A 16,545-nucleotide genomic window follows, 5' to 3' on the forward strand; every position below is an offset into this window, starting at 1 on the left:
AAACAATGTACGTTTAATGGTTTTCTGGTTAATATGATTAAATTCCAAAACGTGTTTGATCCATATTTAATAGAATGCTTTGTTTTTAAAACAGACTGAACCACCTCTGAACACTCCTGAAAACAGAGAATACCTTGCAGAAATAATGTTTGAGTCTTTTAACATCCCAGGGCTTTATATTGCTGTTCAGGTAAATAGTGAATACATCCTTCTTGGGGCAGAGGGTTAGCAGAGAAAACTGGGGCTTCTCTGTGCAAGTTACTGGGCACATGCCATTTGTTGTGTGTCTGTGTGTCTCTGTGTGTGTATGTCTGATGTTTTTGGCCTCCAGACTTTATAGTTCTCCATTCTTGGACTTCCCCGTCAGCTCCATGCCTAAATTGTGCTTACCTGGAGAAAGGCCGGGCTGGAAGGCTTTGTGGCTTTGGACAATGCTTCGTAGTGGAAGAAAAACTGTTGCTAGAAATCACTATCCATTTTTAAAATGTACGTTAAACATTTTTAGCTTATAGCTTCCAGAGCAGTCCTTATTGCTGCTGAAATAATATCCTGTAGATTTTAGAAATGTTACTTTTTTGGGCTACAAGAAGAATGGGTATTTCTAAGTACAGTGGTGTCCCATTTGACGATTACCTCGTTAGACGAGGAAATCGCTTAATGATGAGTATTTTGTGATTGCTGTAGCGATCGCAAAACGATGTTTGTATGGGTTTTTTTTGTTCAACGACGATTGGTTCCCTGCTTCGGGAACTGATTTTTCATTTAACGACGATCAAAACAGCTGATCGTCGGGTTTTCAAAATGGCTCCCCACTGTGTTTTAGGACGGATTCCTCGCTATACAGGCACCAGAAAATGGCCGCCCTATGGAGGATCTTTGCTGGACGCTAAGGTATTTCGCCCATTGGAATGCATTGAACCAGTTTTCAATGCATTTCAATCGGTTTTTTACTTTCGCTTGATGACGATTTCCTTCTACAGCAATTTTGCAGGAACGGATTATCCTCGTGAAACGAGGCACCACTGTACCTAATTTACTCTTACTAACATTAATATTATTATAATTACTTGTACCCTTTCTTCTAGAGAAGATTCTAGGTGGCTCATATATTAAAATATAAAGTTAAAAACAACAAACCCTCTGTAAGTAATTCAAAGCCACACTCTGAATAAGAACAAATTGGGCCACAAATCATTGACAGAAGGCCAAAACTTAAAAATTGGCAGTCATATTACACCAAATACAGAGAAGGAGAGAACTGAAGTGAAGTGTGGGCTGTTTCTTAACCAGTCCTTTAAGAGAAACCTAAGAGTATATTATTATTATTATTTTTTTTTAAAAAGTGATGCAGTGTCTCAGTGATAGTCTACCAGAGTTTGAAAAGAAATTTCACTTCCTTTGCCCCTCCACCAAGAAGCAGAGGAAGTGATCAATTTGCCAGCATCGTGAAGTGGCTTGGTTATTCACCTGCTTCATGATATCAGAAGGAGCTGGACCCAGTAGGGTCACTTGAGTTCCGATTGCCATTCGGATACAAGAATTGCACCAAATAGCGTATTGCATCTCCACCCAACCCCAAGCAACCCTGTTTAGCCCACACCAGCCCACTGCAGAAGAGTCAGTTGTAGACAAGGCCTTAATTTGTTTCTAGATGTTGTTGTTATTGTTGTTCTTCTTTTTAAAATCTTGCCCAGGCAGTGCTAGCTTTAGCTGCATCTTGGACTTCACGGCAAGTTGGGGACCGAACTTTAACAGGTACAGTTGTTGACAGTGGTGATGGTGTGACCCATGTAATTCCAGTGGTAAGTACCATACGTGGCATTATAGATATATTAAATGTTTTGTGCTTTGTTTGCTACAAGTGAAAAGGATGTATTCCTCATTATCTTCTCAGTTTGTGAATGTGAAAGAAAGGTATATCCTTATCAAATGAATATGCTTAACGTTTAGTATCAAAATTCATGAAGCACAAATATGGACAGCAAGCAAAAATGTTTTCAAGTTCATTATGCAAACAAAATTAGGAATAAGAACATAACAAAAAATATATTGCAAAATTGTCCAGGATCCATGTGGGATTCTGAACTTCTATTCCTGAAATCTCCAATTTTTAATTGTACACCACTTGAACTGTTGAATTGTCATTGACATGTTATACTTAAGAAGCTTATGTCTCACATTTCAACCTTTAGAAAGGCCCCAAAGGCAGATTCTAATTACCATTGAAAACATTGAAAAAACATATTAAATTAAAGATATTAAAAGCTTAAATTAAAAAAAAATACACAGCTATTCACCCCCCCGGCTTAGATTGAATGTTTGGAGAAACAAAGCATAAGCAACTACACTGATCCATAGGAATAAAAATATATATATATCCATGGGCAACCCCTTTATTAAGATCAGTTATACATTTACAATATGTGTAAGCTTTTGACTTCCTCAGAACTGCTTACCAGGTCAGATGGCAAAAACTGGCAAGAAGGGAAAGGTATGGAGATCAGCATTTAAACTCAGTTCCAAGACAGAGAATTGTTTTATTAAGTCAGAGACCTTAATGCAAACCTTGGGTAGCCCCCATTGGGATGAAGGCAATGGGCAGATTTTCCTCCTTTGCACCCACAGAGAGAGTAGCCGTTCATGCATCTGCACCTAGTTTTAGATGGGACACAGGTTTCTTTAGCAGCATGGGCTAAAAAGAAAGAAAGAAAAAAAATGACAAAAACTAATTAAGGCATCTAAGGTTCATAAGAGGGGACGAACAGAGTCTCTCTGGTAGGAAAGTTCCGTGGCTTGGCTGCCAGGAGAGAAAAGGCCTGCTTTTGTTTCTCTCCCAACACCTCCTGAGAAAGTGGTGAAATCCAGCGCCATAAAACATTGCATATATGCCGTGGACAGATCCATTCAGGATAAAGCAACCCTCAAACATCTCAGTCCTAAACCATTTAGGCCTTTCTACGTAATGGTCAGTGCCGTGAATTGTGTCTGAAAATGAGCTTTCGCAAATGCAGGTAACTGGAGGAAGGCACTCTACTGACTGGCCCCAGAGGACGGCTGCATTTCACGCAGCTGCAGTTTCCAAAGTTTTTTTTTTCCAAAGGCAACCTTACATTAGAAGCGTGCATGGCCGTAATTGGTGGTGCAGCCTGGCAAGGGGAACTGCTGCTGAAAGGAGAGCGGGCGGGGAGTCCCACGGGGCCCACGTAAGCCCCTGGGTATATGAAAAGTGGCTTTTTGGATCCCAACCCAGGCTGATTAAAATAGTTGGATTCTCCCCTAAGGCAATGTTTTTAGCTGTGTTTTTCTTGCTAGTTCAATTCTTCTGAGACGCCAAAGAAGCTAACATTCCACCTGCAGAAGAAAAACCAGAGCTTATTCACACGACATTTCTGCTTGCATCCAGATGTGCTGCTCATTTGGCAAATGAGTTGTCTTAGTCCTTTGTCGTGAGTGCAAGCGGTTGTTGCTGCACACCTATAGATTCCTCCCTCATTTGTGACCGGGGGGGGGGGCTTTACCTCAAGGACCGCTGAGCTATGAACAAAAGGCAGCCCAGAACAGGAAGAGACAATTCTGCAAGAGAGTTTATATGCTTTCATGTAGCACTCCTGTCGTCTATGTCCTCAACACATAATGTTTGCAGCTGCAGTTCTGTATATACCAATTTGGGAGCAAGTCCCATTGAATTAAATAGGTCTTGCATCCAGACATGTATAGAATTCCATTGTCCAGGAAGGTCACTTTGTTGAGCTATTATTGGTCACGAATATTAAAGTTGTTCCCTAATTTTAAATACTAGCATACTGTTCCTTAAAGATCCCCCCTTTTTTCTTGGTGTTGTTCCTGTGATTTCATGATGCTTTATTATTATTATTATTATTATTATTATTATTATTATTATTATTATTATTATTATTATTATTATTATTATTATTATTATTATTATTATTATTATTATTATTATTATTATTATTATTATTATTATTATTATTATTATTATTATTATTATTATTACTACTAGATTTATAATTCCAGTCAAGCAGAGGGGTAGCTCCTAATTATTAATTTTTCAATATATAATCATTGGCAGTATTTGTTAATGTGATTTCTTTGAGTTCAGATGTTTAAACAATGGCAAATGTTGAATTTGTTGCAGCGTATCTGTTGTTGGTAAACCTTCTGATGTGTAACATTTTTCTCCATCTGTAGGCAGAAGGTTATGTAATTGGCAGCTGCATCAAACACATCCCTATTGCAGGTAGAGATATTACATATTTCATTCAACAGCTCCTAAGGGAGAGGGAGGTGGGAATTCCACCTGAACAGTCATTGGAGACGGCTAAAGCCATAAAGGTAAACACATCTGTGTAACTAACTAGGTTATTCAGAAATATCTAAGGGATTGACATTGAATAATTTAAATATGAGAATTTTAAATATGAATAACTAGACTTTCACTCCTATATCCTCCATCCCCTTTTATCTTATCCCTGGACTAACTATAGGCAGTGCACCTATGCTATACTGTAAGACCTCCCATTCCTGTGTTATTATACTTATTTATATCTGCAGGAACTTAGCAACCACCATTAAGGGCTTTATTTATCACCCCCTAGGATCTTAAACAGTCCTTAATGGCCACTGATTGTCCATTGCCATAATAAACTTCATGCATTTCCAACAACATGTCATACGTCTGTTCCCGTCTCACCCCCCAATTTAATGTATAATTGTCTGTCTGCTAGGGCTACACTCTGTGCATCTGTAGAAGTAGACATAATTCCTCAAAAGCTAAAGCCAAGTAAAATTAGTTTGTCTGGAAGGTGCTGTAAGACTCCTTGTTGTTTTTGCTGCAACAGACTAACACAGCTATCTCCTTAAAAGTACTGTATTTTTTCCGTGTATAAGATGCTACTTTTTCCTAAAACCATTAGAATAAAAATTGAGAATGTAAGCTGAGAACACGGAGAGAACAAAACGGCCCATACCTTGCCTCTGTAAACAGGCTTCCTTCAATCATGAGGCTTAGTTTCCTCCAGTCAGGAGCCTTATGGAACTGACGTCAGCTGATGCTGAACAAACCAATTGGAACACACCTTGTCAGAGGTGGAGCCTGTAGGCAACAGGGACTCCTAATGTCCGAGTGTTCTGAGCCCAGAGGCTGAATCCTCAAAGCTAAATTTTCTTAATTTTTGAATTAGAAAAGTGTGTGTGGGGGGGTTATAAGTGGGGGCATCTTATAAACGGGAAAATATGGTAATACTTTCCCTGTTTAATTTAGTATTAACTAACCACCCTCTTAAAAAGCCAGCGGCTGCTTTTTGGCCTTCTCGTAGCAGAGCTGCTGCTGGGACAGAGCAACAGTGGAAAAGGTACCGTCCTCCAGCTGCTGTTGAGCATCTCCCATTATCCCATTATCTGTGCTACTTAGGGCTGAAGGCCATCGTGATCTAAGAACATCTGGCACAGCTTTCCCAGTCCTAGACTTGAGGGAAAGGAGTTTGCAACTTCTCTTATCCTATTAGAACCTCTCTCCTTTTTGGATTCTGGAAGTGATGTAGTTAACCATGCAAGAGTGTAGCAAAAAGGGAAAACAGATCCTGATGCTAGGTCAAGATTTTAATAAAATGAATTCAAAATCCCAAAGCATTTTTGGCAAACAGGGTGCTCTTCGGCGCAGCGGTTCTGTATGTTCTGTTTTGGGAAGATGAAAGGAAATTAACTCCAGGGCAATTCCTTGAAGCTGTCCTTAGGCGTGCAGCTACACGGGCACACAGTGGCTCATGCTATTTACACATATGATTAGAAGCATTTCATGTGTGCATATATTTTCCTCCGCTACAGTAATCATGGACGTTCTCCGGGCTATCTTTGCTTTCAGGAGCATTTACTCTTTTCAGGTGCAGCCAGTTTGTTGGGGGAACTGCTTCCTGCATGAACAAACAAAAAACAGATAGAACTGAGCATAACCCTGTATAAACTAATTTTGAATTGGTCAGCTAGGTTGCAGGATTAAAAATGGATACACTATCCTTTTCATATATTTTTTTTCAGTTCTTCCCAATAATAATATTTCATGTTCTCCTTCACAGGAAAAATATTGTTACATCTGCCCTGACATAGTAAAAGAATTTAGCAAATATGATATGGATCCGCACAAGTGGATAAAGCAATACACGGGTATCAATGCAATCAACAGAGATAAATTTATTATAGATGTTGGTTATGAAAGATTCCTTGGGCCTGAAATCTTTTTTCATCCAGAGGTAAGAGATAAACGTGACTATGTTAATAATAATAAATAGCAGCAGCAGCAGCAGCAACACTAACAACAACAATAATAATAATATGGCATGTCTGGTGATTGAGCACCATCTAGTGGCTAAATCATAGCAACTGTATTAGATGTATTAGAAAATGCACTTCAATCTTTCACTTCAACTAGGGTCTATCACTTCAGCTATTGATAAGTTTTGTGAAGTTTAAACTGATGATAATTCTTAAATGGGGGGTTATTTACCTGCAGGGTGAGACTTTTGGTAGATTAGCAATGTTAATCGATGTTTTGCTTGTACATTTATGCTTTGGACAAGGGTCTGTGATCCTCCAGATGTTTTAGATGCATTTAACAGCAGCCCTAGCCATCATAGCCAATGGTGAGAGATGGTGGGGATTGTGATCTGACAACATCTGGAGGGCCACAATTTGCCCAATTCTGGTGTAGATGTTAAGAACTACTTTGGCTAGAGTGCTTTCTTTTGACGATGTAGGCACTGGCTTGTGAAAGTTCACGCTGGGCCACCTTTATAGTTTCCAGGATGCCCCCAGGCTGTTAAGCTGTGCCTTGCTGCTATAGACTCAGACTCTCCTGAATTTTGACTCTCTAACCTAGCCTTGTAAATAGGTCCACCGACATCAATAGCTTGCAAAACAAAACAGGAAAAAAACAAATATGTTTCCCTGAAGGAGGAACCATGAGATCTGGCTGTCTGCCCAGTCCACTAGATTTCTGTGCTAGGTGCAATGAAGGGGGCAGCCAGCTTGGTATTGGTCTCGTATCACCAGTTGGAATGAACCAAATCCATCTACATGCTGTGCTTTCCTCCCTCCACTACCAGGCAATGTCCCAGTTTTTTTTTTATCACTGTTATGCCTCCATGTGTCTAATTAACCAGTGAGCATTGTTTCCCCCCAGTTTGCCAGTCCAGACTTTATGCAGTCCATTTCGGATGTGGTTGATGAAGTTATACAGAACTGCCCTATTGATGTTCGGCGTCCCTTATATAAGGTATTGTTATTATAGTTCTGGTGTGATGCATTACTAAGATACCTTCAGCTGAAAATTGAAGGCAAGGTTAGAACTGGCTAGTATTTGGATGGGAGATCATGAAGAAATGCCAGGAGTCTTTGGGTAATGCCAGGAAATAATTCTGCCTGAATCCTTGCAGAGTCATTGCCGTCAGTCAGAAGTGTTCATGTTAGGTTGGGTGGCCATTGGTTTGAATGAATATCAGCCAACTTCTTAACTTATCTATTGATTTTGTATTTTAAAACACTCAGTAAATAAAATATTCAGATGTACATAGCCTTTGTGTGAAGACCATTCTGTTTAATTATAAGAGCTGCTGGTGGGTATTGATAGATACATTGCTCTGTCCTCCCCAATAATGACTCTATGTAATACCCCCTAAGCGAGTGGTATTTTATTATAGTGAATTCTATTAATTTTATGTCATGAGCAAGGAAGTGAGTTGTAGACTCGTGTGGTTATTTGTGAGCTTAAAATGCCCATCTCTGGATCGTATTTGGCAATCCACTTATGTGCAAGAGCCTTGCGTTGCAGTGGTTAAACTGCAGTACTGCACTGAAGACTCTGCTCACGACCTGAGTTCAATCCCAGGCTCGGGTAGCCGGCTCAAGGTCGACTCAACCTTCTGTCCTTCTGAGGTCAGTGAATTGAGTCCCCAGTTTACTGGGTGGCGGGGTGGTGACGGTGGCAATGGGTAGCCTGCATAATTAAACTGGAAACTGCCCAAAGAGTGCTTGAAGCACTGTGGGAGGGTAATAATAATAATAATAATAATAATAATAATAATAATAATAATAATAATAATAATAATAATAATAATAATAATAATAATAATAATAATAATAATAATAATAATAATAATAATAATAATAATAATAATACTTTATTACGATCAACAGATCAGATGTACTATGGGAGGGTATATGTAGCACATTTTGCTTTGCATCTAAAGAAATGGGGTGTGTTGGGGGGAGATGGGAGATAGCCTAGAGGGAAGAGAACAGAAGGAAAATGAGAGAGCCTGGCTTTCATGTGGACTCTATTTGAAAATCTGATTGTTACCATATAACAAAAGAGGGCTGCTTCATCCCTGCTGTCATCATCCTTTTTTTTTTTTTTGCATTTTAAGTATTTATAGAGTGTGTTAAGTCATTTAAATGCTAAATGCAGTATTTGGGAGTCCCACTGCACTCTCCATAGCAGGAAGCCTACCAGAGTCTGCTTTTATTAATTTTCAGCCTTTCCTTTATTTCCTCTTCCTTAAATCTTTTCCAACTGGGCTTAAATTACTTAGGTCTTCCCTGGAGTGTTCTGTATTTTTGCCCCCTTTTTATGCTGCTTTCTGAACAGCAGCCAATGTTCTCTTACGTTCGGCTGGCAAACTGTGCTTTTTCAGCAAAGCTGGCCCTGTGAGGACACTATGAAGGATGATAAAGTGAGTTCTCCATCCGGAAGTAGCCCTATTCTTTTCAAACTTAAGGGGCTCTGATAAGCATCATTTTGGTCTCTATCTGCCTTTTTTTTCTTCCTCCAACACGTTAGCCCCGTTTTAAATAGTAACTTATTTTGGAATTGCTGTTAGCTGGCTTTGCAGTCACGCAGTAGGAGGTATAAACCTATGGGAGGATCAAGTGCAGCAGAGATGAAAAGAAAAGATAAGATAAGAAAGGGGAAGAATATTAAAGGTTTGGACAGAAACCATAGCATGCATTTAAGCTCTCTGTTTACTGTCAGATTAAAAAAAGAAAACTGAGGGATTAAGGAGGCGGGTGGCTGAAGTGATTAAATAAATATTGAACCTTGTGTCCCTCACTATGCCAAGGGCAATTGTAATATAGATTTTGGCTTTCCAAAGTCATACTATGTTGGCTGAATAGATCAGTGGTTTAAATATCTGTCTGTGGAGACAGAGGTTGGGAGTTCGATTCCCCACTGTGCCTCCTGCAGGTAAAGCTAGCCTGGGTGGCCTTGGGCAAGCTGCACAGTCCAACAGCGCCCCTAGAGGAAGGGAATGGTAAACCACTTCTAAGTATACTCGGAAAAACCTGAAAAGGGTCACCATAAGTCAGAATTGATTTGATGGCCTATGATGATGATTAATTGTTGTCCTTGAGATGCCTTAGGCTACTGTTTGCCATCTGCAGTTGATTCAGAAAAGGTACACCAAAACCTGTTAAATTGGGTTCAGTTCTGTTTCTATGCTAAAAAGAATTTGTAAGGAGAAAATACTGGAATCAGTGTTGAAATTCTTTTTTTTAAATTCACACTTCCAATGAATGTATCAAAAGAGAGCATAGTATAAGATAGAAATTCTGTAGCAGGATGAAGTGCTCAGTGTTTCAGGAACGTAATAGAATCAGAGAGTTGTATAGCTAGGAGGGATTTCCAAGGTCAATGAACCCAACTCCCTGGCATTTCCAATCAGCTAACATTGTTTAGGGTCATTTCAAAGAACCTGGTAATCCTAAGTACTGTAACTTTTTTTTTAAAAAAAGAGAAGAATATGTACTTTGATAACGGCAAAAAAATGCAAAATATAAAGACCTCCTTAAAGAAGTAGCTTAAAAACCCAGAATGATAGATAGGTGGCACTGTTTGATTACCATGATGTATATACACCTAGTTCGATCATGTAATGTTTTAATACTGATATTGGTGGCTGTTTTGAAAGTTCCCTCATGGCCCTTGTTTCTACTTGTTCCAAGAATTATCTTGTACAACTCAGTTAAAATCTCCTTGTTTTAAATGTGAGTCCATAGGTTGGCCAGAGAACTAAGTAGGAAGTCCCATGTTGCTCTATTCAAGTCACTTCCTCTGACAGGGACATAGGTGCGGACTGAGGTTCTTACAAGAGCTAGCATTACTTACGTTAAAAAAATATTTATGACTTTTGTGTACATGGGTTCATATTATAAGCATCCCTTAAATTAACCTCTTAGACGTGGTTGTGAAGTGGTACAGATCTTCAGTATAAGAAAGGGGAGTCACACCTGACATTTAGGGTGTTGCAGAGTTACCTGGCATCCTAGTATATACTTCGTATTGCAAGCATCCTATAAATTAGGCTCTTAAACATGGTTACTAAATGTTCATGGGTTTTCAGCATGAAGTGGGGGGGGGGACACACCTTACATTTAGGGTGTTCCACAGTTACTGACTCCACAGCATGCAAAACGCTGTGACGAGGGCAGGATGGTTCAAGTTTTTCTGCAACTGGGCCAGCCTACAAGGAAGAGTGGGGAATTGCGTAGAATTAGATTGAGACAGAACTGACCATTGGGTCACAATGCAGTCGCTCTATGAAACAGTGTGGAGAAATTCTTTTGTGGCTCCAGAAACATTCAGCACTATTCAGAATGCTCAGTTAAAATACTTCTATTTTTCATTTGGGATACTTGAATCTGAGCTCTACCTAAGAAGGTACAGGCTATTGCCATGGGGGACACAGGAGCCTCTCCTGACATCCTTCTCCTGCTCTCCCTTCATTCATTATTTTAAGGATTATTATTTAAAAAGGACATGCAGCAGATGAAGTATAGAAACAGTTAGCATCTCTGAATGGTCTGCCAATCTGTCCATTTGCACTATATGGCATGATCATTTGTTACAGAGGGAGATATAGTGTGCTGTAATGGGTAGAATATTGGATTAGGCTCAAGAGTCCTGGGTTCAAATCCCCCACAGGGCTGTGGAATTCATGAGGTGTTACTGGGGCCTTTCAGCCTGACCTACCTCACAGGATTTTACTGAGAATATAGTAGAATATAGTAGCACTGCCTTGATCTCATGGAGGCAACAGAAGACAGAAGTATAACAAGTAATAAATATGGTTAAGTGCAAAATGGCAACCACATTTGTATCCTTTCTGTATATCCGTGTCCATGAAGCTTTCCTAAATATTTGGTCTGACATGTTCTCAGCACCTAAAGGGGAAAAATAGCCTAAAGGGATAACATCTTTTATTCCCCCCCCCCCCCACCTGTGTCTTGTAGAATGTAGTTCTTTCAGGAGGCTCCACAATGTTCAGGGATTTTGGACGCCGACTGCAGAGAGACATGAAAAGAGTAGTTGATGCGCGGCTGAGAATCAGTGAACAGCTCAGTGGTGGCCGGATAAAGGTAAACAGGTTTTACTGCCTGTTTAAATGCCTGAATGAGCAACACGACTGCACATGTAGCTCTTAAGCAGGGCTGTAAATCAGCTGACGTTTTTACTAGTGTGCTGAAAGCATCTCTTCGAGCTGAACTCCACTCCCGAGATGCTGGGGCGAAGTCAAAATGGTTTCATAGAACCACAGAATTGTAGAGTTGGAAGCCTTCCCAGGAGACGTGTAGGCCAATATTCGCCCTTGCCAGAATCCACCGCAAAAGCATCCTTGACAGATGGCAATCCCACCTCAGTTTTTAAAAAAATCAGCAACAAAGAAGACTCCACCTCAGGGTAGTCTGTCTGACTGTTGAACACCTCTCCCCATCCAGATGTTCTTCCATTTACTGTATTTTTCCATTTATAAGAGACACCCCCCCCCACTTTTCTAACCCCAAAATTAAGAAAACATAGCTTTCAGTATCCAGCCTTTGAGCTCAGAAAGCTCAAACATTAGGCGTCCCTGTTGCACCAGAGCCTACAGGTTCCACCTCCAACGAGGTGTGTTCCAATTGGTTTGTTCACAGCATCAGCTGACATCAGTTCCATAAAGTTTGTGACTGGAGGAAGCTAAATCTCCTGACTGTAGGAAGCTAAACCTCGTGACTGAAGGAAGCCTATTTACAGAGGCAAGGTATGTGTCGTTTTGTTCTCTCCGTGTTCTCAGCTTACTTCCACGTAAAAGATGCCTCTCAATTTTTAGATTAATGATTTTAGGAAAAAGTAGTGTCTTATACACAGAAAAATACGGTATACGACTCTGGCACACGAGGTGGGACAGCATTAGGATTGTGATAAAGGACCTCTGAGTATTAACACATTTTGTGGTCTTTCACTCCAAAGAATGTCACCTTTCAGAGGGCTTTTAAGATGGCCCAAATCATGTAGTGTTATTATTATTTTGCAAAGAACTCACTGGCTGAAATCTGCATGCACAGCAGTTATGACATTAGCTGTAGTGGCAAATTGCCACTGATTAAAGGGTTCCTTTGGGGATTTGGGAGTGTGCGCCGCTTCATCACATTGTGTGCTAGTTGCATGCGCCATGAAATCACATTTAATCAGCATTAATTTGCTACTGGTGACAATATCATCTCTGTGGCACATGGAGAGCTGTGCAACCGGATTGTAGCCACTTAGATCCTTAGATCTTATTGTTTCTCTTTTCAAAGCAATCAGTTGCATTGTATACTGTTAACACGGGGGGGGGGGGTGGGTGGTTGTTAACCAGTACTCCAGAAGAACACAGAGAAGTGCTTTCCTACCGTCTGGTTCTGATATTACACTTTCAAAAGCACAAAAAGGCAAAAGATAAAACAGATCAACACTTCCCTTGCCACTTTGTACTGAAGAGAATGGTATGAATCTTGAAAAATTCCTGTCGAAATGGTTCTGAAAATGTTACATTAAAAAGCGACTTTTGAAAATAACGGGAAAATGGCTCATTACACTAAGAAAACAACCTTGTAACTGTTCATTGTGTTCTTTTTGAAGTGTTCTTTAATTGCAGCTCTGGTACCCTAAAAGAACTTTTTATAACTTATTATTTCTATGTTCTGGCTATGCTTGAGATGCACATGGATTTGGTAAAGTTGCCCCAAGTGTGGCTTTGTAACTGAATGGTGTCTTTTAATTTTTTAGCACCTGGGGCTACAGTCTGAATTTTCCACACTTGGCAATTGCATTCCTTACTTTCCGTGTGGTGTGTCTTGCAATAGAATCTGATGCTCAAAGGGGAGCCTATATCTAGGTGGACAAAAGTAAATGGGTGAAGAGTTTCTGGACCAAAAAAAGAAAAAAGAAAAAACATATGCCAGCATTTGGCATTTCAGTACAGCTGAGTATTCTGGCTTCCCACTCTCATTACAACTGCTTGAAAAATATAGGGTAATGATGCAATGGCTATTGTGAGTAGCAAGTAGGTCAGGATGGTTACGGGTTTGCTGTGGGGTGAGAATATATTGAACTGGCCTTGTGTTTTTCTTGCAGCCCAGACCTATAGAGGTTCAAGTGATCAGTCATCCCATGCAACGCTATGCAGTATGGTTTGGAGGATCCATGCTTGCATCAACAGTATGTCTTTTTTGAAATCACATGGTTATAGAAGAACTGTGCAGAAAGATGTATTTGGTGGGAATCCTGTGCTCCCATCCCATGTATGGAAATAGGATCCTCTTTTATCAGGCTCCTCAGAAGATGAGCAGATCATCTTTAATACCATTGTTTTCTCCATTCCAGGCGTGCTTTGTCTATCTGTGAATAGGTCACTACTGCACATGGTCCTTTTCTTTAATATTTTTTCTAAAGGTGGCTTTTAAAATCTGTGACTGAAATACTGTTGCCATAACTTATGCTGCATAAGTCTGATGATGTCATCAGCAGTGGCATTTAAATTTTTTTAAAATTGCTGGGAATCCATGGAAAGTGTGGGATGAGAGGGGAGGATCTTTAATAACTGCAAATTGTTGCCACTGGTAAAGTTGTCCCAAAAGTTCTGGGTTGTTAAAAGCTTGGTCTGCCATCCTACAGCTTTTCCTGAGTTCCCATGGATGACAGGGATTACATGAGAGACTTGAGAGCTTTGTGAGAGAAGTTGGAAATGTTTAATTTCAGAAAAATTGCCACTGTTGATGATGTCGTCAGCTGTATGTAGTGTAAGTTACATCAATAGGATTTCAGTCTGTATCTTGCATTTTTAATTACATTGGAACAAACTAGCAAAGGACATTAGCCTTCAATACAACACTTGATAATGCTGACATTTAGTGGGTATGTAATGGATAGTGGCCAAAATCTTGCTATTTAACTTAGTAAACTTCACTAGAGTACACCCAGTGAGGTCAGTCAGCTCCTCTGTAAGTTCCATTGATTCAGGTGAGCCTACTCTAATTGCAACTTACTGTGCAAAAGCAAATTACTGTTAGAGTAGGCCCATTTGACTCAATGGAACTTACAGAGGAAATCACCAAATCCCTGTTGATTCAGTGGGCCTCCTCTAGGGCACTTTATTGTGCTCAGCAACAGAATTTTAGCCATTTTGCTAGAGTTTCTGAAATGTGGAAATCTCTGCCCATCTCACTCCACTGCCTGTTCTTTTCCACTTGCTTTGCTTGTGTATGTTTGTGGACATGAATGTGGTATTGCAAGTATTGACTTGAAGTGGTTTTTGTCATCATCTTGATCAGTATACTTTTTTTCCATATGCAGCATCTTGTCTTTGCTTCTTTCCTTTCCCCAGCCGGAGTTTTTCGATGTTTGTCACACCAAGAAAGATTATGAAGAGTATGGCCCTAGTATTTGCCGTCACAATCCTGTTTTTGGAATTATGTCCTAATGCTCCTGGTACAGTGGTCTCTGCTGCCATGGAGACCCTTTTGCTTGGAAGGAGAAGGTTGCTCTTGGTGTGACCTGGAAGCCTGGTTCCTCAAGGCAGAGAACGTCAGTCCCACCATGCGCCATGGAGTTGGGTGTTTCAATACAGCGGATGACCCAGAACCATTGGAACAGATGCCCCTTGTATCTTGATTGAATCTCTTCTTTCCACTAACAACTCTTATGGAGAGACATGGGAAGCAAAAACACCAGAAGTTAAGCAGTTCAGCCAAAATGTTTTTGCTGTTCAAACTTTCGGAATCAGGAAAGAATTTTTAACTGTTTTCCTATGTTGGTTTCAACCCTGCAAGGTCATTCAGTCTGTAAGGATGAGATTTCCTTTGGAAAACACTGCATGGATTTCAATGATGCTTTGTTGCCCTTGACCTCCTTCCGGATTGTAAAACAGGAGCCTTAATTTGTAGAACATTTACAATACTCTAAACTTGTAGTACAAATCCTTTATTCTGAGAACTTCTGTACTTCATTACATCTCCTGAGCGGTTTTTCTCAGTTGAATGCAAACCAAATGTTGATGCCATGAAACTGGCGGAATTATTTCAGGTTGTTGATAGAGCAGTAGACATCTTAAATGCTTTCTTTTTTAAAAAAATAAGCAAATGTTTGAAAGGAGTGGTACTACTTTTATTTCAGTGTTATCTTTAGCGATGCCTCTAAAAACGACAGAGATTTATTGTTGCTATTTATTTATTTATTCATTCATTTTTTTTAAAAGCTTGGGAATGAGCGAGTAGAACCACTCTTGGTTACTGGTGAAATAAAAGTGATGTTCACACAGAGAACTGCTTTGTTGACTAAATTCACTGTTGAGTGTGTTATTTTCTACAAAATTATATATGGAATGGGTCTAATTTCTCAATACCTGTTTGGGAGAAGAGGAGGCAAGAGATGGCAAATGTGGTCCCCAGGAATGTGTTGCGTTAAATGCTGTCAAGTCTAACATCAAGACTTTCAAAGAGATATTTAAAGGATTTCTTTACCAATCTCCACCCCCAGTGAGTTCTGTGGCTGAGGAGGGATTTGGACCCAGGTCTCTAGCTATCCACTACACTACCCTGAGCCCAAGGATAATGAGCTGTTAATACGCCAAAAGATATCATTTGATTAATAAGCAAGCAAAGAGGAGAATTGCAGTTTTAGTTGCAGAGGGGGACACATTGTCTTGATAAACTAACACACAGGGCCAAACTATACAGTAAAGGAACCTACTGTATCAGTAAAAGAATAAATTCCTTAAATGCCCCAAACATTTGATTATCACATCAGGATTTTTTCAGGTCTCCTGAAGTTTGCAAATTAGCATGCTTTGTTTTGTGATTGGTCCTCTAGTGGTAGACACAGGCTCTGCTTGCGAGTAAGATTGTGCAATCACAAAGATCTGCCTGAAACACATTCCTGGAACACTGATGGATTTTAGAGAAGCTACCTATAATGTGTAGTTTGGCCCATAGGATCATGGGATTTTGACATAGTGGGTGCCTGTAACTATATATGCCTCCTCTCCCCTCCCGGCCATGTGTGTCTGCATAAATTCATTTTTGTGTATTTATGCATGAATTTGGGGAACACAAGGGACATAATTCACTTTAAAAGCACCATACTTCGTTTCTCTGAAGTTTGGCAGGTGTAATCCCCTCTTGCAGTGCTAGTGTGTCTACACTAGAGATAGGCACGAATCGCTTCGTGCCAGGTCATTG

General features: G+C 40.0%; 1 protein-coding gene across 2 annotated transcripts in view; it reads left to right on the forward strand.

Annotated features, from left to right (window-relative positions):
- Window positions 1-15,630, forward strand: part of ACTR3B (actin related protein 3B) — a 34,181-nt gene extending 18,551 nt beyond the window's left edge. The window contains exons 5-12 of one of the 2 annotated variants that reach the window (XM_073002873.2): window positions 95-190; window positions 1,695-1,802; window positions 4,210-4,353; window positions 6,093-6,266; window positions 7,196-7,288; window positions 11,302-11,427; window positions 13,445-13,528; window positions 14,694-15,630. In XM_073002873.2, the coding sequence (XP_072858974.2) occupies window positions 95-190; window positions 1,695-1,802; window positions 4,210-4,353; window positions 6,093-6,266; window positions 7,196-7,288; window positions 11,302-11,427; window positions 13,445-13,528; window positions 14,694-14,789 (921 nt within the window). In that variant the 3' untranslated portion in view covers window positions 14,790-15,630. The remainder of the gene's footprint in view (window positions 1-94; window positions 191-1,694; window positions 1,803-4,209; window positions 4,354-6,092; window positions 6,267-7,195; window positions 7,289-11,301; window positions 11,428-13,444; window positions 13,529-14,693) is intronic. The other variant, XM_073002874.2, reaches the window with a different exon arrangement.
- Window positions 15,631-16,545: the final 915 nt, after the last annotated feature.

The sequence above is a fragment of the Pogona vitticeps genome, chromosome 6 (genome assembly GCF_051106095.1).
Source record: "Pogona vitticeps strain Pit_001003342236 chromosome 6, PviZW2.1, whole genome shotgun sequence".
NCBI classification, from domain to species: domain Eukaryota; kingdom Metazoa; phylum Chordata; class Lepidosauria; order Squamata; family Agamidae; genus Pogona; species Pogona vitticeps.